The following is a 22,251-nucleotide window of genomic DNA, read 5'->3' as shown; positions in this document are numbered from 1 at the left end:
ATGTCTGAAAGGGTCAATTAGGCCTAGAGGGGGAGTGAATAGGCTAATTTAAAACTTTATGCGGAAGCTAAAACTGAAATAAGATTGGAAAGTCTGATCCACAGTCAGACTATCCGAAAATATCAGATAGTCTGATGTTGGATCAGACTGTCTGATCCACCAATGAAGCACAACAAGTAGATCTATCATACAAACAAGAGTAAAGCACAAACAGTGACTAGATCTATAGCGGCACAATTAAGCAAAGCTAAAAGGAGGATGAAGGGAGATCACCAATGATGAAGTTCACGAAGTTGTTCCTGGAGTTCAAATTCTTGAGGGGATTCTACTCTCCGTTGAGACGCTCACTAAGAGCCGGGTCTTTGCTAACCCTTTCCTCAAGAGGTTACACTAAGCACTCCTCCTTCCACTAAGGGGTATCTCTTTCCTTGCGGAGGCGAGATCCGGCCTTCACAAACTTCTCCCGGCCAACCACACGTAGATCGGTGGCTCGGGAGTGACACCTAGCCGTTTAGGAGTCCTCAACCTCCAAGAGTAAAAGACACCACACAACTCTTGGTCAAACCCTAGTGCTCAAGATCGAGTGAAACACACACTAGGCCCTCAAACACCAAATCTACAACCACCAAGATCCACCACACAAAGAACGAGGAGGGATTTGAGAGAGGGAGAAAGAGCTCAAAGATCCAAAGCACCTTAGCACCAAGCTCAACCCAAAATGAATGAGAATGAAATGAGTTGGGTAACCCTAGAAAAAGGGTTAGGTGGGGGGTATTTATGGATCCCCCAAAAAGTGACCGTTGGAGGGGAATCTTTCAGCCCATGTCGGATAGTCCGATACAAGATTGGATAGTCCGATATTTTAAACCTCCAACGCAACGAGAAACAGACAACGAAGTTCCATGAAATTTCGGACTTTCCGAGACATCGGACTATCTGATGTTAAATCGGAGTATCTGATATTTTTGAAGCAAAAACTTCGTCCTCAAACAGAGACTCAAGTTCCATGAAATTTCGGAGTCTCTGTATCATCGGACATCTGATCCAACATCGGATACACCGACACATAGAAAAACTCACTCGAAAGGATTTTCCAAACAAAGACAGAGAGTGAAGTTATGTGAAAAATCGGATAGTCTGATTTCAAATCAGATAGTCTGATGTTGCTCAAGTAAAACTGCAATAACTTTTTACTCCGAACTCCGATTTCGAAGATCTTGGACTTTATGGAAAGCTAGTTTCGTGGGCTATCAAACCCAACATAAAACATGGTCCAAAACCTTCAAGAGATGTTGAAAAACTTGCAAAGAAACCCGGTGTAAGTGTTGTGACAAGTGAAACAACTCGGGATTGAAATTTTGGCTTAGGTTTTTCAACTCACACAAAGATGAAGCATTTTGAGCACTAGTGTTCTACCAATTATATGCATGTGGTATCCCTCTTAATAGTACGGCATTCCTATGACACAATGCAAGGTAAAAGATATAATATGCCATTTGATCACTGCCGCATTGCATCGTGATGTCGCATTCATGGGGTATGCATCTCATTACAACATGTCGAGGACATAACAACCTTCACATTTGCTTGAATAAAAGTGTTAGTCCTCTCTAATCGCATTGTAATCAATCATCAAAATCATTAGGGGCCTAGATGCACTTTCAATATCCCTAGGCCCACTTGTCATATTCTTTCCTCTTGCTCCTTATTTCCCCTTTCTGCAAACACCCCACTTCAAACGAAGCCTCCCAATGGCCTTGGTGGAGACGAAGGCTCCCGATGGTGTAGACGCTCGAGGGAACAAGTGCTAGGCGTCGGGCGCTCGATGACCTCCATCCTAGAGAAGAAGGTAGAGTGAACAACGGACGGAGCTTGGCAAGATATGGCCGGTCGTCTACATGAAGGTGGTTGACACGGAGTCATTGGGGGTGGACGAGGGGACCTAGTAGCCGGCGGTGAGGTGGACCACCCTTGGGTGGAGCAGAGCAGGGGGCAAAGCTATGGCTCTCCCTCCAAATCCATGGGAGGAACAACGGCGACGGTTGTGCAAGAAGTGAAGGGCCGCGTGCGACGACAGGAAAATAGCCTATGGAGATGGTTCCCTAGCGGCAACTCGAGATCTACATGGGTGAGGAGGTTTCAGAGGAGTTTGCCGGTGTGGAGCGCCTGGCGCGGGGAGGAAGCTAGTGACATCAACGAGATGGCACACCAGAGGCGGTGCAAGGAGGGGGCTGCCGGTAGAAGGGGAAATAAGGAGGAAGAGAAAGAATATGATAAGTGTGCCCAGGGGGCATTTTTGACCTTTTCACGCTATTTATCTCTCATATTCAACCGGAAATTAATATTTTAATTAATGTGTATGGTGTCCAGCGGCAAAATAACCATATTTTGATATCGGAATCGCTAGTGCTCTGTTGACAGAAAATAGGGTGCTAAATCTTTCACTTTTTTGGCCATTCATCTCTGTTTACAATTCGTGCTGCATTTGGATTGAGCAAAGTCATGCACGGCTGTGGACTTTGAGATGGACCGAGCTTTTGTTGTTGCGTTCTGTGGACTTTGTTGTTGCGTTTTTTTGGTCTCACATATTTACCGTTCAATTTCGAAACACACGCCTGTTTTTCTTCCTTGCATTTGAGCAGTGTTTTCTACTGCTACTTTGCTTATGATCCACGCTTACTAATTACATCGTGCTTACATTATAATTACATATGTAATTTTGTGACTTACATCATAAATATACTAAAATTACATATGTAATTTTATGACTTACATCATAAATACACTAAAATTACATATGTAATTTGGAACTTACAATGTAAATACATGCAAACTTTTTTTTTAATAGTTACTCCCTAAATTTAAATAGATGAGATTAAATTTATCCTATGGCTTGAAAAATTTGCATGATAGGAGGCTAGAAAATCTATCGCATAATGTATAGGCAGTCCCTAAAAGAATTGCTTCTCTAATCTTACATTCTTCTGTTTCCCGTAATTTAGTGGCCGCGCCACATAGCGCGCGAAGCCTTTCTAGTAATAGGTAATTTTTGCTGGCTATACTGAGTCCAAACTGAATAAAGTACAGAGTTAGGGAAGAAATGAGTAGAAAGAGAGTGTGAGCGGTCGACTAATTAGTCGCCGGCTCCACACAAGCTCCAATGCAACACTAGCGGCGCATGACTAGTTTCTGTTAAACTCACAATGGCTGCTCACTTCTCAAGATAAATGAGTGGACGGGAAAGCTTCAAAAGAAGAAAAATTAGAATAAAAACATTAAGAAGGGACACACAAATAGCTCTCTTATTATATACATACCACAGTTATTAGTTAATTAAATGCTAATATGAATATTTTTAGACCCATCAGTCGGCTATATTATTAGTTTTACACTGAAGGTCCCTCAACTTGTCATCAAGTTACAAAATCATCCCTAAACAGCAAAACCAGATATCCGGTGTCTCTCAACTTACAATACCAGTGTAAACTAGGTCCCTCAGCGGTTTCGACTCCGGTTTTATCTAATGTGGCAGCTGACTCAGCGTGGGACCCACGTGGGCCCCACACGTCAGGGTGACCACGTCATCATCTCTTCCTCTTTTCTCTCCCTTCCTCTCTCTCTCTTTCTCAGTTTTCTCATGCGGGCCGGCCGGTGCGGTGGCGGAAGAGCGGCGCGGGCGGGGGAGCAGCTGGGTGGCCGGCGACGGGCGGCGGGGTGGCGTGGCGACGCAGCGGCAGTGGGTTGGGCGCAGGCCGGCGCTACGGCGATGGGCGCAGAGGTGGAAGCGCCCCGTGGCAGCCGTCGGCGAGCTTCTTAGCTGCGACGGATTAGCCGGAAACGCAGCCGAGGCCACGCCATCTCTCGCAGTGGCGGCAGCATCATCGACGCCATGGCGCCGGCCAAGCCGCTGCTCTTGGATTTTGTCTCTGCCGTGCTCTCCAGAATCAAGACCAAGAGCAGGAGCAAGGCCAAGCCTGAGACAAGCAGCAGCAATCCCGGCACAAACTCATGTTTCCTATTGTTATTGCCCCGTTGCTGCCAACAATCAGAAGCTGTTGTTGGTGTTGCAGGCGTCGCTGCTGAGGCCTTAGCTGTACTTGTAGTTTGATGAAATTGCGAGGAGATTGGAAGGAAGCAGCCGTCAAGACAGAACTCATCATCATCGTGTTGTTTGTTTGTCTGTCTGTTTGATGACGGCAAGGAATTGACATAGGCCCCTGTTAAAGACTAATCTTCAGTAAACATAGGCCCGCTTGGTTTGGTTTTTAAGGAGAGGAACCAGGAATGGATTGTAATTTGCTTGCTTGCCTACCAAACAAAACAGTGGAAGAGGATGCCAATCTGCGCATGGATTTTGTCTCTGCCGTGCTCTCCAAAACCAAAACCAAGAGCAGGAGCAATGCCAAGCCTGAGACAAGCAGCAGCAATCCCGGCGCGGCGATGGAGATCGAGAAGCCTGAAGAGGCGGCGCGGCCCGTCACCATGGAGGTGGACGGGAAGCCCGAGAAGAATGAGGTCTCGAAGAAGGCCAGATGGCGGGGAAGGTCGCCGTGCAGTCCCTGGAGAAGTACTACGGCGACCGCGCCTACCAATTCCTGTTCTACTCTGAGCCAACCGCCGCAGCGCATGCGTCCACCCCGCGGCCCGTCGCCGGCCTCCAAGCTGCTCCCCCGCCGCTCCTCCTCCGTCGCTCGCCGCCCGCGCGCAGCTCTTCCCCCGCCGCACCAGCCAGCCCGCATGAGAAAATTGGGAGAGAGAGAGGAGGAAGGGAAAGAAGAGGGGAAAGAGATGGTGACGTGGTCACCCTGATGTATGGGGCCCACGTGGGTCCCACATTGAGTCAGCTGCCACGTCGGATAAAACCGGAGTCAAAACTATTAATGGAACTTAGTTTGCACTTTTTATAAGTTGGAGTATGTGTTGTATCCGGTTTTGCTGTTTAAGGACGATTTTGTAACTTGATGACAAGTTGAGGGACCTTCGATGTACTTTTTCCTTTTCTTCATTGCTGGTTTTTTCTCCCTCCAACCTCAAATGGGGCGGTGTGGCCCGATTCCAGATGCCTTCTCGTACACCGATTCCAGATGAAACGAATCAATGGGCCGGCCGGCGGGCCCGCTATAGCTACACCACCCCCCAGTCCACCACACGACGCGCGCTACATTCTCCACCTCTCCACCATTCCAAACTGCCAAGTGGCAACAAACCTACTACTAAACCCTAAAAATCCCAATTCCCACCCGACCCGACACCACTCCTCTCCTCCTCCGCCGCCGCCGCCGCCTCCTCCCAAACCCTCCCCTCCCCCATGGCCGAAGACGCCGCGGCGGCCGCCATGGCCGCGGCCTCCCTCTCCGACGACCTGGAGCCCGCCACCGACCGCACCCGCATCCGATCCATCCTGGCCGACGGCGCCGCGCGCGCCGGCGAGCGCGTCGTCGTGGGCGGGTGGGTCAAGACCGGGCGGGAGCAGGGGAAAGGCACCTTCGCCTTCCTCGAGCTCAACGATGGCTCCTGCGCCTCCAACCTGCAGGTCCTCGTCGACGCCGCCGTCCACCCGCTCGCGCCGCTCACCGCCACGGGCACGTCCGTGCTCGTCGAGGGCGAGCTCAAGAAGCCGCCGGAGGGCGCCAAGCAGCGCGTCGAGCTCCGCGTCGACCGCGTCATCGAGGTCGGCGAGGTCGACCCCGCCGCCTACCCGCTGCCCAAGACCAAGCTCACGCTCGAGAATCTCAGGGACGTCGTCCATCTCCGCTCCCGCACCAACACGGTCCGTCTGTTTCGCCTCACACCACGAAAACTGAAGCCCTTTCTGAAGTAGACTACAGAAATTTCTAGATTTTGCAACTTCCGCACTAGTTTTGATAAATCCTGCCGTGATGATTTAGGATGTCTAGTTCCTGGTGTGAAAATTTTGGTTTTCTAGTCTATTTCCTGGTGTGAAAATTTAGGTTGTCTAGTGGATTGGTTAACAATCCCACACAGTTTTATCTACTTTTATTGCGATTTTACCTATTGCATTAGATCAAATTGATGTGGATACATTTTGAAGGATGGGTTTATTTTGAACTGGATTATGAGTTGTGTGGACTGCGAATTTTACACAAATCAAACACTTGGTTAATTTAAAGTTTTATGGATCTGGCAGTTTCCGGTGTTTAGTGCCTAGTCCCCTCTTCTGCTAACTTTGCTATTCTTGAAAGTACACATGCTGAGAGGGTCATGTAAGGCTATGGATGATTAACTCCCAATTGAGTTCAGGCATCCACAATTAGAATATGGCATGTTAAGTCTAAACCTTTATATGTGCTATTTGATTCCCATAATATTTTATCTTAAGCTGAGCTTGATTACAATGCAATCATTTCTGATTTGTTTTTTTTAAATTTTGATTTCCTTAAAAGGTTTGGTTGATGAATTTGGTATCTTTGCCATTTGGATTGCCGCAACTCTGTATTGAACTGCAATTCTAGGTTTTGCAATATATAGAAATTAATGGAATATGTACTTTGTTTCAGTTTTTTCTCTGTTCATAACTCATGAGATGGAATATTTTACATAACAAACTCTGCAATCCCTTATTTTATTTTGCAGATTGGTGCTGTTGCGCGTATTAGACACCAGCTAGCCTGTGCAACACACAGGTTTTTTGATGAGAATGGTTTTCTTTATGTGCACACACCAATAATAACTACAAGTGATTGTGAGGGTGCTGGTGAGATGTTTCAAGTGACGACTTTGTTCAGCCATGCTGAAAAGGTGGAGAAGGAATTGAAAGAGAACCCTGCACCATCAGAGTCTGATATTGAGGCAGCTAGAGTTGTTGTCAAGGAAAAAGGTGATGCGGTTGCACAGCTTAAAGCTGCAAAAGCTAGCAAACAAGAAATCACAGCTGCTGTTGCTGAGCTTAACAAGGCAAAAGAAAATGTCTCAAGGCTGGAGGAAAGATCTAAGTTGAAGCCCGGAATTCCGTACAGAGATGATGGGACAGTAGCTTATGAGAATGACTTCTTCAAACGCCAGGCTTTTCTGACTGTGTCTGGACAGCTTCAAGTTGAGACCTATGCATGTGCTCTTAGCAGTGTTTATACCTTTGGACCAACATTCCGTGCAGAAAACTCCCATACATCACGACATTTGGCAGAGTTTTGGATGGTTGAACCAGAAATCGCATTTGCTAACTTGCAGGTAAATAATCCAGATCATATTTTCCTTTGCAGCATTTGAAATATTTCATCTTAGCTTATTAATCTATCTACTATTGGTTCTAAGATTCTGTATGAATTGTTATTTCATGATATTTTGGCGAACTGTGTTCCAGGATGATATGAACTGTGCAGAAAGATATGTACAGTACCTTTGCAAGTGGCTTCTTGAGCATTGCCGGGAAGACATGGAATTCATGGTGAAAAATTACGATAAGACTGCAATTGAGCGTCTGGAGCTTGTTTCCTCGACACCTTTTCAGCGCATTTCATATACAAAAGCTGTTGAGCTATTGAAAAATGTCACTGATAAGAAATTCGAAAACAAGGTTGAATGGGGAATTGATTTAGCTTCAGAGCATGAAAGGTATCTATATTGGAATTTAATATTTTATCTTCCGATGACTTACTGTGCTTTGTTTACATTTTTATCTCTCTTCTTACATTGTTTAAGGTATTTAACCGAGGTGATATTTAAGAAGCCGGTGATTGTTTATAACTATCCCAAAGAAATAAAGGCATTTTATATGAGACTCAATGATGATCAGAAGACTGTAGCTGCTATGGATGTTCTTGTGCCCAAGGTAAATATAAATATTTCAGACTTCTAGTTAGTTCCAATATAGGTTAGGTGTAAGCATGTAAATGTGTTGCATGAACATAAATTTTGAGGTTAGGTGTAATCATGTAAATATGTTGCATGAACAGAAAATTTGAGGTTAGGTGTAACCGTGTAAGCATGTAAATATGTTGCATGAACATAAATTTTGAGTTAGGTGTAAGCATGTGAATGTGTTACATGAACAGAAATTTTGTCATTATCGACCTGTCATAGTATGATCCCTAACTTATTTGCTGGAATATCTTCCAAAGGTTGGTGAGTTGGTTGGTGGAAGCCAAAGGGAGGAACGTCTGGACCTTCTCAAAACAAGGTATGCGATGCTCAACTTCAAGCAGAAGATATTTTGGAATCTTTAGTACGATAGCTATTGTTCCATGCTTTTGGTATTCTCTCTGCTTAATCAAATAGTAAAATGGGTAGATATTGCACATGGTAACAGTCTTAACCATTATTACATATGTATCATCCCATCATTATTCCCTATTATATCATCCTTCCTGGCTTGTTGCTGATGTACCTAGTCAAGGCTGATGTTGAGCATGCAAAAAATCTTGCACTGATTGTTCCTCATATATTCTATTCAATATGTCATCATTTCTTTGGAAGCTATGCATCCAGTGGATGATGCTGAACATGCTAAAAATCTAAAAATCTTACAATATTACGTGTTTATGTTCCTCCCCTGATTCTGTTAAACTTATCAGTCATGTTTTCCGTAAAATGTATATACTCAGTCAATGACATGGCAATTTTGCTTCACAGGATACAAGACGCCGGGTTGCCTTTGGAGCCATATGAATGGTACTTGGACCTCCGCCGCTTTGGATCTGTCAAGCACAGTGGTTTTGGTTTGGGTTTTGAAAGAATGATTCTTTTTGCCACTGGTTTGGAGAACATCAGAGATGTCATCCCCTTCCCTAGATACCCAGGGAGGGCTGATCTCTAAAATAACCAGAGAAAGCTGGATTCTAAAGTTCTTCTCGCTGTCCTGTTAGCTCCTCAATTTCAGGTCTACAAATGTGCACTGATATATTTCGTGTCAGCTTGGTTGTAATAGATGCTCACCATGTATTTAGTTATTTGCCACTACAGCATATGAACGACCAATTTACTCATTTTTGCGATAGTTGAACATTTTAGAAGTTTTGTTCAAAGCAAGATCTATTTGTACTCGTTAATTGTTACAAAACGTGGTTTTGCAGGTTTGAAGTCATAACCGCTACATTTTCTACGAATGTGCAAGCTACTTGATAGATACTCCCTCCTAAATATAGCTACTTTAAGTGTTAATTATGTTTCAAAATATTGCTACTACTATAATAGTATAAGGGTTGTTTAGCCAATCTAGTCTTTCGTACTTTTTCCCTTGAACTCTACAAGAGAAACTCCAGATTGGGACAATTAACGGCCGACGATTTAAAGCAAGTTATTTGCTCCGGGATCGATTGGCCGAGCCGACTTTAATACTGGTATGGATTCTAGCATGTCAATTCAGAAAAAGATCGGCCGGTGGTAATTCAGTTTTGACAAAATCAATCAAACGCTGTCGGAGCATAGTGTACGAACCGCGGCTTGCTGGCTCGCTGCAAAATCAGCATGGCAGCTTTCGGCTTTGACCTGCTTCTTTGAATCTTGGACAAACAATTACAGTTTCCGTCCAAAATTAGATGTCATTTTGACTTTTTTCTTTTTACATTTGACCATTTATCTTATTTAAAAAAAAGTATGAATTACCTCCCCGAACTATCGTGGTCGACCAAATTGCCCCCTGAACCACAAAATCGGACATTCTTCACCTCCAACTATATAAATCGGACAACTAACTCCTCGACTCAAAATCAGACAACTAACTCTCTGACTCAATCCATGGTGGTTTGGTTCCACATGGCAGTGCACTCAACAATTCTTTTAATAAAAAATTGGTGGGACCCACCTTTCAGTTCCCCACCCCTCTCTATCTCTCTCTATTCCCCATCTCTCTCTCTCTTCTCCCTCCCCTCACCAGCACGGTGGCACTGAGGATGGCCACGGACGGCGTCGATGGAGGTTGCTCGGGCGGCTGGCGGCGGAGGTGGAGGTCGCTGGTTGTTGACGGTCGTTATAGATCAATTTCGACCGTCAATATAACTAAAATAAAGGAGAACTAGCTATGCTTGCAATGCATATTTATTTTAGAATAATCTATTTCCACTTGTACTTGGATTTTATTTGATTGCAGCGATTGAGCAAATAAAATGGAGAAGAAATGAAGAAAACTCACCCTTAAGCAAGCTTAAGGATAAGATGGGCTCACATGTCAGGTGTAACCGTCTCGGAAACTGTCATAACTGTCGCAACCGTCATAGGGACCCACCTGTCAGTGACCTAGGAAGTGTGGAGGCCTACTGAGCCTACCTAGGTGCCGAACCCTGGCAGCGCCGGATCAGCCTGGGCCTCCACGTGTACGCTTGTGATGACTTCTCAATGGTGGTTGCAGGGTAAATCCAACAATTCCAACCGTTTTAACCGTCATTCCAAGGCTATATGAAGGGGTCACTTCATTCGTTCTTCCACACACTCGAGCAAGCTCAAGATATCTCTTCTACACTTTAGTTTAGTATTCTAGTGCTAAGTGGAGTAGAATAGAATTGCTCTCGGAGTCCTCGGACTCTTCGGAGGAATTTCGGTATGGCTTTAGTAGTTTTCCTTCTTTCTTTTGTAAGACTTTTGGAATTAATGAAATATTATTCTTTATATACTTTCGATATTTTAATACATCCAAGTGTTGTCTTTACTTTATATCTGTATCGGTACAGTCGTATAATTAGCCTACCAGAGAGGTGTAGTGGTGTGTGTTTAATGCCCGTTTACTCGGTTACTATATGTCATCTCGGGGGATGTAGAGTAGTATTTAATAATGTAGACGTGGTGTCTAGATTATGAAGTAGGCACATATGCTACGGGTCAGTTGAGGTGGGTCGCTGATGGTGACAGCTCAGTACAGGTATTCCTCCAAGATAGTATATATTCCTAAGAAACTTTCCTAGGAGGGTACTCCTTCGTATTTAGCCCCGATTGAACGGCCATGACAGGTTATCGTAAGAAACTCGGCAACCTGGAGTGGTCTCTCGAAGCACTAGGAGGTCACTGTTAGAGGGTACTGGCTATATGGTTGTATACTAGCAGGTGTAAACTAAAGTTGAGTGTATATTAGAATTATAGGAATTGATCGTTCTTCTATTTCTTCTTCCACTTAGTTTAGGAATGATTAAATGAGATATATGAGTGCTTTGCTTCGTGTCACTCTACCCGTTTGCCATATCTTAACCCCTGCCTAGACTTTGATTATACAAGTGGCATGTATACATTATTAGCATAGTTCTCTATTACAATCTTCCCTTAGGATTAAATAAATTAATACGATACCTTGGAATACTTCGGGTGAAATGCTACAATAGTATATCCGTGCGTTTGCGGATTCTTTCTTTAAACCAGGATCATTTCTAGCGTCATTGCTGGGAATTTATATTTCTAGTAATGTCGTTAAGAAATACCAACACTGGTGGCGCTGGCAACGAAGGCGAAGGCGGGCAACGTTGCACGGGGGCGGGCTGGCGGTCGGCGCATACGGCCTGTGAGGAGGAACGCGGCCGCGATGGTGAGCAGTGCGAGGACCACGGCGGCGGCGGCAGCGGAGGTGACCACGATGACGGCCTTGGGCGTGTCACCGCCTCCCCTACGCGCCTACGGGTCTGGCTTGCTGGGTGACGACAACACGTTGGCGGCGGCGGCGCGGGGAGCAGCCGGGCTGCTGTTGTCCACGTGGGTGGGAGGGGAGGGAGATCGAAAGGGAGACGAGGTGGCCACTGCCTGCCTCTCCGCCAAAGTCCCACCTCGCTACTGCCTCCAGCCACTGTCCGCGTCTCCGCCACACGCCGCCTCGCCCACCACGGCCACCGCCGTGTGCACCAACCACCCCTTCCACCTCCATCTCCTCCCATTTCCCATCCACCTCCACTCCCCCTCCTTCTTCCGTCTACCTTCCCCATCCCATGCGTGACCGCCCGCCCCCGCCCACTATCCGTCCCTATGCCGCCGCATACCTCCCTGCCCCTGCACACTGCCCCGTGAAAGAGAGAAGAGAGAGGAGAGAGAGAGGAAGAGGGGTATGACAGGTGGGTCCCATATTTTTTAATAAATAAAATGCTGACTGGATTGCCACGCGTACGTCACGTAGGACAAAACCACTCTGGATTGGGTCAAGGGGGTTAATTCGTCCGGTATTGAAAGTTCAGGGTAAGCAATGTCTGGTTTTTGGGTTTAGGAGGATAATTCGGTCGATGGCGATAGTTCAAGAGGGTTATTCGTACTTTTTCCTTTAAAAATTTAGTGCAAATATAAAAAAAGATAAGTCATACTTAAAGTACTTTTGATAATAAAGCAAGTCACAAACAAAACAAATAATAATTCCACAATGTTTTGAATAAGTCCAATGGTCAAACGTTACGAACAAAAAGTCAAAACAACAAGTATTTTGAGATGGAGGGAGTAATATAAGTAAAGTTTAACTACCTTAATGCCCGTAATTTGCTATGTTATATAAATATATATTATTTGAAATGTGTTTTATTATGACCTTCATTTGATTTTATATATGGCTATCCATTGAGATTTTATTGAGTTTAATACTAAGTTCAAGGGTAATTTTTAAAATTACAATGAAAATAGGTATGGCAACAGATTCGCTGTTACCATCACTATATTTTAAAGTACTATGGACAGAAATGAGCTTCTCGTCTATGGATTTACTCATGTTATGAACAACACAATGACATCTGGCCACACGACGCCATATGCTGATCGATATGGAGAAAAGAGAGGGTGGGGTCGGGTGGGCACATGAGGTCATTTGTGCCTTGTGCATGGCACGATGAGCTCGGCTTGCCCTATCCAGGGAACCACGAAGGCATGCTTGGAGCCTTGTGTTAGCGAAGTCATATCTTTGCGATAGGTTCCCATCTATCTCGCCCTTCCCCTTATCCGTCGCTAGGAGTTTCTCATTCAATCCGCTGTCCTCGTAACCGGATTTGCACATGCCACCCAGGCCCGGCCCGCCATTGGATCTGCACTCGCTGTCTCGGCCCCTTTACCAAAGCCGTCTCGATTTGTTTGCGCCAGCCCACGCCACCTTGGCCTGCACCACTACGGAGCACGGTGATGGCCGACAAATGAGAAGAGGGCAAGGGGGGAGGGTGGCGGTGTCCTCAAACGAGCTATTGCCATTGCTTGACCAATTTGCAAGGGAAACAAGTAGATCTGAGGCGTGGGGGTGACTGAGCTGAAGCTGCAATGGCCTCCGCAATCACTATTGGATCTGAAGCGAGGACTCAACCACTACTAAGGTCTCAACCACAAGCATGGCCTTCTTGACCTGTCTATGGTGTCCTTGGCACTATAAAGAGATAGTGAGTGAGAAATAAAAGGCAGCGATATCTACCAAAGTGGACAAGCGGTAGTAGCAATTCAATAACAGCGGGGAGCTCATGGTCACCGTCGAGTGGAAATGGAGGTGGAGGGGAGACAACGCAAGCTTGTGATCACCGTGAAGAGGATGCATTTGTTGCCGTCGAGTGAGCTCAGTGGTGAGAGGAGAGGGGAACAGTCACGTGGATAGTGGGGAGAGGAGAGAAAAAGAGATTTTATATTAGTTTGTATATTTTTAGCATGTTTCTACCCTATAAGTTCAATAAATGTTTTTACTCATTCATCATGTGACACATCCAACGATCGAGAATGATATGATGATTTACATCCGACGGCATCCGCCAATGCCGCCCGCACCCCGCCACCCCGGCGTCCACGCCCTGACGTCGCGCTCCCTGCCCTAATCCTCATCGCCGCCGCCTTCCGCGTCCGTACGACTGCCTCGCCAATCTCCTCCGCGGCAGCCAACAAATATCCCTAGCTGTTCTGATCTACATCAGGTAGTACTCTGGAATGGTTGAGTGCTCAATTATTTGTTTCAGTATAGGACTGCTGTCAAGGGGGAACCTCGCCGTCATCACAGACTACGGTGCCGCCACCGATTATCTGTTCCCACATCACCGTGAACAGCTGCTTCGCACCCACACAACCTCCTTCCCTAAATTGAAGGTACACCCATTACGCTCTTTATCATGGTCAATTATGATAGGGGGCTTTGATCAGTCAGTAACCAGATTCATGGTCTATATTTCATTGCCACATCAAATTGCACAGGAATTAATCTGTTTTTTTTTTTTTTTGCTATTTTACTGTCGTGACGACTTATAAGGAGAACAGCCCTATATTGCTATCAACGATGGCAATGCAGCTTAATGTAGAGTCTTTTTTTATGCATATGTGCATGTGGATTTACTATTCTGAAAGCTAATTGTGATTCTCACTTCTATATATGTCTGATATCTCCTCGCTCGTTAGCTGTCTCTCATATAGAAGGGATAAGGAGATCGGCGAGCTGAAGCTGTATCACCTTCTCTCCAGTTGCATCGGCAGATAAAATAATAAGATCGATCGCCTGAAACTGTTGCGGACCACCTCCACACAGGTGGAAGCGTCGAGACCTCCACAGCCGCACTCCAAGCCCACCGTGTCCATTCTGTTGACGAAGCCAGTTATGCCTTCCGCCTAAACATGGCAAACATCAGATCTTTGCGTGAACAGGTAATCTGTTGTGATGTTTCTTTTTCTCTCAATTTGCATTGTGATGAGATGAATCCTTCTGTGCAGGCCAAATCTTGAACCTCTGGTTTCGTGGAATTCACAGCTCGACCACTCCATTCTCCCAACTCTGTTACTGAAGAACAACTGCAAACTGAGAGAGAAAAACACGTCGCCAACCCAGGAATCTGGGGACCATCACCTGCGCCCCCCTCCAGTTCCAAGTCCACTATGGGACAACACAACCACCCACTTCCAGCACGCCCTGGTATGCAGGTACCCTCTCCGGCATCCTGCTTGATGAAATGCCAATCAGGAGGACCCCACACACATAGTGAGATCAATTTGCATAGATTTAATTATAGCCATTTGCTGTGTAGCATGAATTGGTATGTACTTATGCATTAATTCTGAAGTTCACTTGCAAGTTTTGGCAAAAGTGCTTTTAGTAACATGTATGTACAAGACTGAAAGATGAAATATAAATGTGGCTTGACTCTGAAGTTGCATGAATTTCAGTTTGCTTCACCCAGAGAGACCACTTAACGTTTTTTTACGAAATTTGAGTGACTTGATTTAGGGTAATCTATTTATCACAAATATTATGCCACATGGATTCCACGTGCATACTTACTAGCTGTGCCTGGCAACCTTTATTGAAACGCTTAGCCTGCACGTATTTATACAACAATATCTATTTAGCTTACCAATTTCGTGAAAACATATTGTTCTTTAGCAGTAAATTGCCATAGTTCATTCGTGGTCCATGTGCATGCAGTCATGGTGTTGCCTTGGTTCTAAGTTTCTAACAGAGGGCCATGGAATGATCATGACCTTTTGAAGGTACGATTAAATTTGTAAGTGTACCCTTACTTTTATGCAATAGCCCCAACACTTCAAAAAATGCTCTATGGAGGTTTACTTGTGACAGTTCTAGAGATGAATGTTCTTCGGATGCTATTACGAAGGATTCTTTTGTAGCTCACACTCTGTTTAATTTATTTTTATAGCAGCCACCTTTTGTGATGGTAGCAGGATGAAGAGCGGATTAGTACAGGTGAGAGATGAGGATGACACAGTGGTGTTGGACAAGTCTATATCTCCGTATCTTGCTTGCGGTGGTCGATTGCATCAAGGGGAAACTTCATTGGAGGGTGTCAGCTGTCATGGATGCAAACGTGGTGACCCTTCTAATCCAACGGTTTGAGTGGCCACAATACTGGTTAATATTGATTTTGGTTCCTAACCATCTGACGGCTGACGAGCCGGCAAGTACGAGCAATGTTTTTAGGTGTGCATCTTTGTTACATGTTGCTATAATATTTCTGTGTGTTTAAGCACCATTGATCAGCGGCAAGAAGGTGTGTATCTCGTTGCTCCTTGTCTAGATGTGCATATCTAATCTCTGGTAGTTTCAACAGTCTGTGTTTTGGGCAATGGGGAGTCCATCCTTTTTTGGGAGGACAACTGGTTGGAGGGTTCCTCCATTCGCTACATATCTCCGGCGGTTTGGGCGTCTGTCCCAACACGGCTTCGCTGTCGCAGAACGGTCGCCAAGGCCCTTCAAGACCGGAGATGGATTAGAGACTGCACCGGAGCGCTGGGTTTGCAAGCTATTCTTCAATATCTTCAACTCTGGAGTCTCCTGAGGTCGTCGGTGCGGCTCTCTGACCACCCCGACTCTTTCATTTGGAAGTGGGAAGCATCGGGAGTCTACTCTTAACGTTCGGCATACCCGTGCACTCTTTCTAGGTAGGGCTCCTTTCCACTCCGAACCCATCTAGAAGACTCCCCCCCCTCGAGATGCCGGTTCTTTGCCTGGCTGGTCGCAATGAGGCGCTGTTGGACGGTGGACCGCCTGTGTTCTAGGGGTTTGCCTCACCCGGATGGATGTGTGCTCTGCGACCAACATGAAGAGACTATTGATCACATCTTGGTTGCCTGTCCGGAGTCTCATCAGCTTTGGTGGGTCCTCCTTTCCAGCACTGGTTTGCCATAGTTTCTCCCCTTGAATGAAGATTCCTTTTATCTCTGGGTCTACAATTCCTGCCTTAAAGTGGGGAGGGCTAGCAGGCGGGGATTTGATACAATAGCAACCCTTACTGCGTGGACAATCTGGAAGGAGAGGAACAATAGGGTCTTCAACTCTCAGCAAAGGCCCTGGTCAGAGATAGCCCGAGCTATGACGGAAGCGACTCTCTGGCGGTTGGCACACGAGGTGCTGCCGGTGCTAACCATTTAGGTCTTGTTCTAGGTCGTTTCCTTCTGATGTCGCGAGAATAGGCTTAAGCTTTTTATTGTTCTCCTGTTTTCGCATCCCCCTCCTAATTTTCTTGTTTGGCTTCGCTTGTACATACTCTTTATTTCTCTTAATACAAATATGCGTGCCTTGCGTATTCCCAAACAAAAAAAAAACTCTGGTAGTAATATATTTTTTTGTCATATCCCTTGTACATTCTATAAGTTTGTTGAATTGTATTTTAGGATGGCAATCTGTGGATGATAAATCAAACCCGTGATATGAAGCTTTTAGTTTTTCCAGACTTTTTAGTACTACTATTTGCTAGATGATTCTGAGTAGATACAATTGCTGATGGTTTTGATTAATTTTTAGACAATGTGATAGTTTTGTACTTTTTCTTAAATATATTTCATATATGACATGGATCAAATGGACAGAATTTGGGAAATTTAATTTGATTAACATGAATTTAATAATTTATTAACACAAATTTTATAGTGCCGTAGCGTTAGCACGGACAGATTACTAGTAGTGTAAAATTTTAAATCTTCTTGTAAAATTTAGAAGCACGAGGACTAAAATGAGAAGTGCCCAAAAGGGTAGGTTTTTTTTAGAGGTGTTGCCTCAGCGCCTACCTGTTATTTGAGGCCATTGGATAGGAGTGGGCCTATATTGTTCATGCCCTCGTGCGCGTACACAATCATAGTTTCACATAGTAGAAATGGTGCTTAAGACTTTTAAACTTTCGTTCTTCACTGTCCAAATATATGCTAATTAAGGTTGGAAACTAGAAAACAATAGAAAAAATTCAACTACAAAATAAGTTCTACAATTTAAATTTCTAACTTGTAAAAGTCAAATTCTTGTTATGCCTTATATAGGCTAACGAGCATGCAATGAGTTTATACATACGGATCGTATCATCTGAATTAAGAAACAACAGGGGCATTATTGACAGGGACCAATCAACCAATGTTACGAACGCGCACGTGATTGATGGATGGAGCTAACCGCGCGTGCCCGACACCGCTGGTTGTTGTTAGCTACAAACGTAACACATGCATGCACCGATCCATGGATGGAGCAAAGCGGCGGCAGCGCCGGAGTATAAATCTACCCGCGCTCTGCCTGCCTCGCCATCACCGGCCGCCGATCGAGTACGTGCGCACGCAGCTCATCTACTAGCCTACTTCGGGAGGGCGACATGACGGATGTGGAGCTGAGAGTGGAGGCCCTCAGCCTCAGCGGCGTCTCCGCCATCCCGCCGGAGTACGTCCGCCCGGAGGAGGAGCGCGCCGACCTCGGCGACGCCCTGGAGCTCGCCCGGGCCGCGTCCGACGACGACGCCACCGCCCGCATCCCCGTCGTCGACATCTCCGCGTTCGACAACGACGGCGACGGCAGGCACGCGTGCGTGGAGGCGGTGCGCGCGGCGGCGGAGGAGTGGGGCGTCATACACATCGCCGGCCACGGCCTCCCGGGCGACGTCCTCGGCCGCCTGCGCGCCGCGGGCGAGGCGTTCTTCGCGCTGCCCATCGCGGAGAAGGAGGCGTACGCCAACGACCCGGCGGCGGGGCGGCTGCAGGGGTACGGCAGCAAGCTCGCCGCCAACGCCAGCGGGAAGAGGGAGTGGGAGGACTACCTGTTCCACCTCGTCCACCCGGACCACCTCGCCGACCACTCGCTCTGGCCGGCGAACCCGCCGGAGTACGTCCCCGTGTCGCGCGACTTCGGCGGCCGCGTCCGGACCCTCGCATCCAAGCTGCTCGCCATCCTCTCCCTCGGCCTCGGCCTGCCGGAAGAGACGCTGGAACGCCGCCTGAGAGGACATGAGCTGGCCGGCGTCGACGACGACCTGCTCCTTCAGCTCAAGATCAACTACTACCCGAGGTGCCCGCGGCCTGACCTCGCCGTCGGCGTCGAGGCACACACCGACGTCAGCGCGCTCTCCTTCATCCTCCACAACGGCGTGCCGGGGCTGCAGGTGCACCACGCCGGGAGCTGGGTCACCGCGCGCCCCGAGCCGGGCACCATCGTCGTCCACGTCGGCGACGCCCTGGAGATCCTCACCAACGGCCGGTACACCAGCGTGCTCCACCGCGGCCTCGTCAGCCGCGACGCCGTGCGCCTCTCCTGGGTCGTCTTCTGCGAGCCGCCGCCTGAGTCCGTGCTGCTGCAGCCGGTGCCGGAGCTGCTCGCCGACGGCGCCGACAAGCCGCTCTTCGCGCCGCGCACATTCAAGCAGCACGTGCAACGCAAGCTGTTCGAGAAGCTCAAGGATCAGCAAGACAACAATGCCGCAGCTGCATCGAACGGAATGAGAACTAAATAATTGCAATTAGTCGATCTATCGGCTAGACAACCCAATATTTTGAAAAATTGATGGACACACAAAAAAAACTTTTTTATATAAGAATATGCATTTGGTTGATTCAACATGAAAAATATTTTCAAACCATTATATTTTTAATTGGTTATGAATAAACTATAAAAATAATTGCATTCGTCTGAATTTCAGATAAAGGAGAACAAATAATGTTCAACGGAAGCGAAAGCCGGGGAAATGTACGGATGTTATATCGAGAGCTTAACTTATGAGATGTCTTATATTTTGTTGTCTATGTATTGCAGTCGACTTGTACACCGAGTCTTTCCATCCCTATTAAGAGCTGGAGCTCAATATTATGATGGGATTTGCTATAAATGTGTCACCATATTTTTCATAAAAAATAATCACCATGTATATTTATATTGTAAGTGTCTAAATTATATATATAATTTTAGTGTATTTACAATGCAAGTTCTTAAATTACATAATTTAAGAACTTGCATTGTAAATACACTAAAATTATATATATAATTTAGACACTTACAATATAAATATATATGTAAGCCCTTAAATTTAATATGTAATTACACTAGATTTAAACTATAATTATATTTGTTATATTTTACCTAAAAATATGTCGCCATATTTTGAGATAGATCCTTGTTTTTCGTATTGTACATGTGTCTCGGCTAAATTTGCACGGACATACCTCTAATTTCACAGAGGCTAGCATGCACCTATGATTATAAGCGAGATACAATATCATCAGCTCATCACTTCTAAAATGTTAATAACCCACTCGAACTCTCGAAGTCAACTAACATAATGAGCATATGTAGAAGGGCAAAACAAAAATTTGACATGAAACTTAGTCACACGAAAAGAATTAAGTGAAAACTCAAGGATATGGAAAACATATCCAGTATCGCAAAGGTATACACACTGTCTTAATCACAAGGACATAATTCATGTATACATAGTAATAAGCACCATCTCCATCCCAAAATATAACAACTTTTGATTGGATGAGATATATCTTAGCTAGCCCCTGTCTAGATTCATAGTATTAATTAGAATATATCTCATCCATCTAAAAATTGCTATATTTTAAAAAACGAAGAGAGTAGTCATTATGACAAACAATAGACAATACTGTACCAAGCATCCTGTGCAGAGGCCAGAAATATAAACGCTCTCCATTACTCCCTCTATTTTAAAATATAAGACACCCACGTATTTCAAGATTTCACTTTCAAACATTTTGACCAATATTTAGTACAATATGAATTTACTTGCTAAAAAATTTATCATTGAATTGACATTTGAATTTTCTTTCATATGGTTATATTTTGTTACTACAAACCTTATAATATATGAGAAATTATAGGATAAAGATTAGTTTTGAAGACCGTGTCAATTTTGACCATGCCTTATATTATGGGAATGAGAGAGTATGATTCTCTTTTTTTAAGAAAAAGAAAACAGTAGCAAGCATCAGCACACGTATCAACCCTCGCCGCCGCTCATCATGGCGGCCACCTTCCTGACCGACGGCCTCGTCAGCAGGCGCTCCCACCACGCCGTCACGCGAGGGTACGCGCCGAACACCGGCACCTCGTACGGCATCTCCATGAAGTAGCGCGTGTACGGGAAGTGGCTCAGGTCGGCGAGGCTCACCTCGCCGCCGGCGAGGTACCCGCGCGTGGCCTCCAGCCGTGCCTCGTACACGGCGAGCGTCTCCCTCAGCCGCGCGACGCTCTCGGCGATGACCCGCTCGTCGGGCTCCCCGCCCAGCGCCGGGACGACGCGCCGCTGGACGAACACGGCGTGCACCGAGGGCTCGTACCGGAGCGCCTCCACGTCCAGCCACGCGTCCACCACCGCCGACTCGGAGGGGTCGCCTTCCCGCAGCAGGTTGGCCTCGTCCGTCGCCCTGTGCTTCCGCAGTATGTACCGGCAAATCGCACGGGACTCTTTGAACACAAAGATTGAATAATTTTATTTTGAGGCGAATTCGTGAGAAACTGAGAATGCTTTTTGCTCGATAGTTCAAATGTGTATATTACTCACCGAAGAGCATCAGGTCTCCATCCTGGAACGCCGGAACTTGCCCAAACGGCTGATGAAACACCAGCGACAAAATCAAGTTGCAACTCGGCAATAATTTGTCTCTTTTAATGAATTAGTCGAAAGCAAGAAAGAAATGAATCCTTGTCTCTGCGCACACATACGTTTCTGGCGAGGTGGTCGGGGCCCTTGTGCTCCCTGTCACCGAAGTCGACGTCGACGATCTCGTAGTCGGCGCCGACCTCCTCCAGGCAGAGCAGCACCCGCGCCACGTTCGTGAACGGCGCCGAGCCGAACACCTTCACCGGCGACATGTGCTTCGCTACTCTGCTTTCTGTGGAAAGCCTGGTCGGAAACGGGGAAAGGATAATAGTAGGATTCTTACATATGTGTGCACAGTGCAGAGTTAATTTGTTGATGGTGGCAGATTAAAGAGAGCGAGGGAAGCCTGGAGAAGAACGAGTCCAACACGTACATAGACTAGTACACTGTCTTCGGGTGGTAGACTTTACAGTCAAGTAAGACGTGTCGTGGCGAACAAGGACTGGAGAGGGAGGAGCTGTTAATCATACTGGTTTCATTGCTGTTGAGTACGGTAAATGCACAATGCTAGTTCTAAATTCGAAGTTCTGAATTTGAAGTTGTGAATCACAGGTTCGAAATTTTGTTTCGAAATCATTGAAATCAGAAGCTAAGCTCTGATTCAGTACATAATCTAGTTAATGAACAACTCCTCAATTTAAGCTAAACCTACTGAAATTTAGGTGCCTGAATTTAAGTTGTCATGTTTTAAATTTTGCTCTAGTACTGAAACTGCAGCGACTGAAGTTGTAGTGACTGTAGGAGTATTCTAGTTAAAGATTTGGGATTGAGATCCCCTGACATAACTTCCTACTGATTTGGTGGTTGACATGTGGGCCCGAGAGTGGTGGAGCTCACATGTCAATCATAGTGAACAGTAACATCAGAGGATCCTCTTCCCAAGATCTGATGTTGCTGTCCATCTCAATTCTAGCAATGTCCTGAAATCCTAAATACCTTCTAAAAACTGAAGTTCTGAATTTATTTTTGAAATTCAAGTGCAAATGATTTCTGAAATTCAAGTACT

General features: G+C 45.9%; 3 protein-coding genes and 1 long non-coding RNA gene across 5 annotated transcripts; 3 read left to right on the top strand and 1 right to left on the bottom strand.

The window, feature by feature from the left end:
• The first annotated feature begins 5,190 nt into the window (after nucleotides 1–5,190).
• LOC4325717 (asparagine--tRNA ligase, cytoplasmic 3) lies at nucleotides 5,191–9,058 on the top strand. Its single transcript, XM_015765916.2, has 6 exons — nucleotides 5,191–5,770; nucleotides 6,595–7,188; nucleotides 7,322–7,572; nucleotides 7,660–7,789; nucleotides 8,079–8,137; nucleotides 8,590–9,058. The coding sequence occupies exons 1-6, from the start codon at nucleotides 5,309–5,311 to the stop codon at nucleotides 8,771–8,773; spliced, it is 1,680 nt and encodes a 559-aa protein (XP_015621402.1). The 5' UTR covers nucleotides 5,191–5,308; the 3' UTR covers nucleotides 8,774–9,058.
• A 4,684-nt stretch (nucleotides 9,059–13,742) lies between these two features.
• Nucleotides 13,743–15,876, top strand: LOC136354951 (uncharacterized). 2 transcript variants are annotated; one of them, XR_010738877.1, is made up of 5 exons: nucleotides 13,743–13,959; nucleotides 14,266–14,508; nucleotides 14,575–14,781; nucleotides 15,284–15,348; nucleotides 15,516–15,876. It is a non-coding gene; the product is annotated as an uncharacterized lncRNA (long non-coding RNA). The 2 variants fall into 2 exon arrangements; XR_010738876.1 differs by lacking the exons at nucleotides 13,743–13,959; nucleotides 15,516–15,876 and having other exon boundaries at nucleotides 14,279–14,508; nucleotides 15,284–15,385.
• A 1,955-nt stretch (nucleotides 15,877–17,831) lies between these two features.
• Nucleotides 17,832–19,490, top strand: LOC4325716 (leucoanthocyanidin dioxygenase 1). Its single transcript, XM_015791790.3, has one exon. The coding sequence runs from the start codon at nucleotides 17,952–17,954 to the stop codon at nucleotides 19,077–19,079; it is 1,128 nt and encodes a 375-aa protein (XP_015647276.1). The 5' UTR covers nucleotides 17,832–17,951; the 3' UTR covers nucleotides 19,080–19,490.
• A 465-nt stretch (nucleotides 19,491–19,955) lies between these two features.
• Nucleotides 19,956–21,562, bottom strand: LOC4325715 (probable glutathione S-transferase GSTF1). Its single transcript, XM_015786905.3, has 3 exons — nucleotides 21,308–21,562; nucleotides 21,147–21,195; nucleotides 19,956–21,049 (listed from the first exon to the last, which is right to left on the bottom strand). The coding sequence occupies exons 1-3, from the start codon at nucleotides 21,455–21,457 to the stop codon at nucleotides 20,583–20,585; spliced, it is 666 nt and encodes a 221-aa protein (XP_015642391.1). The 5' UTR covers nucleotides 21,458–21,562; the 3' UTR covers nucleotides 19,956–20,582.
• Nucleotides 21,563–22,251: the final 689 nt, after the last annotated feature.

Source organism: Oryza sativa, chromosome 1, assembly GCF_034140825.1.
Source record: "Oryza sativa Japonica Group chromosome 1, ASM3414082v1".
NCBI classification, from domain to species: domain Eukaryota; kingdom Viridiplantae; phylum Streptophyta; class Magnoliopsida; order Poales; family Poaceae; genus Oryza; species Oryza sativa.
This window is presented reverse-complemented; position numbering and strand designations above follow the sequence as displayed.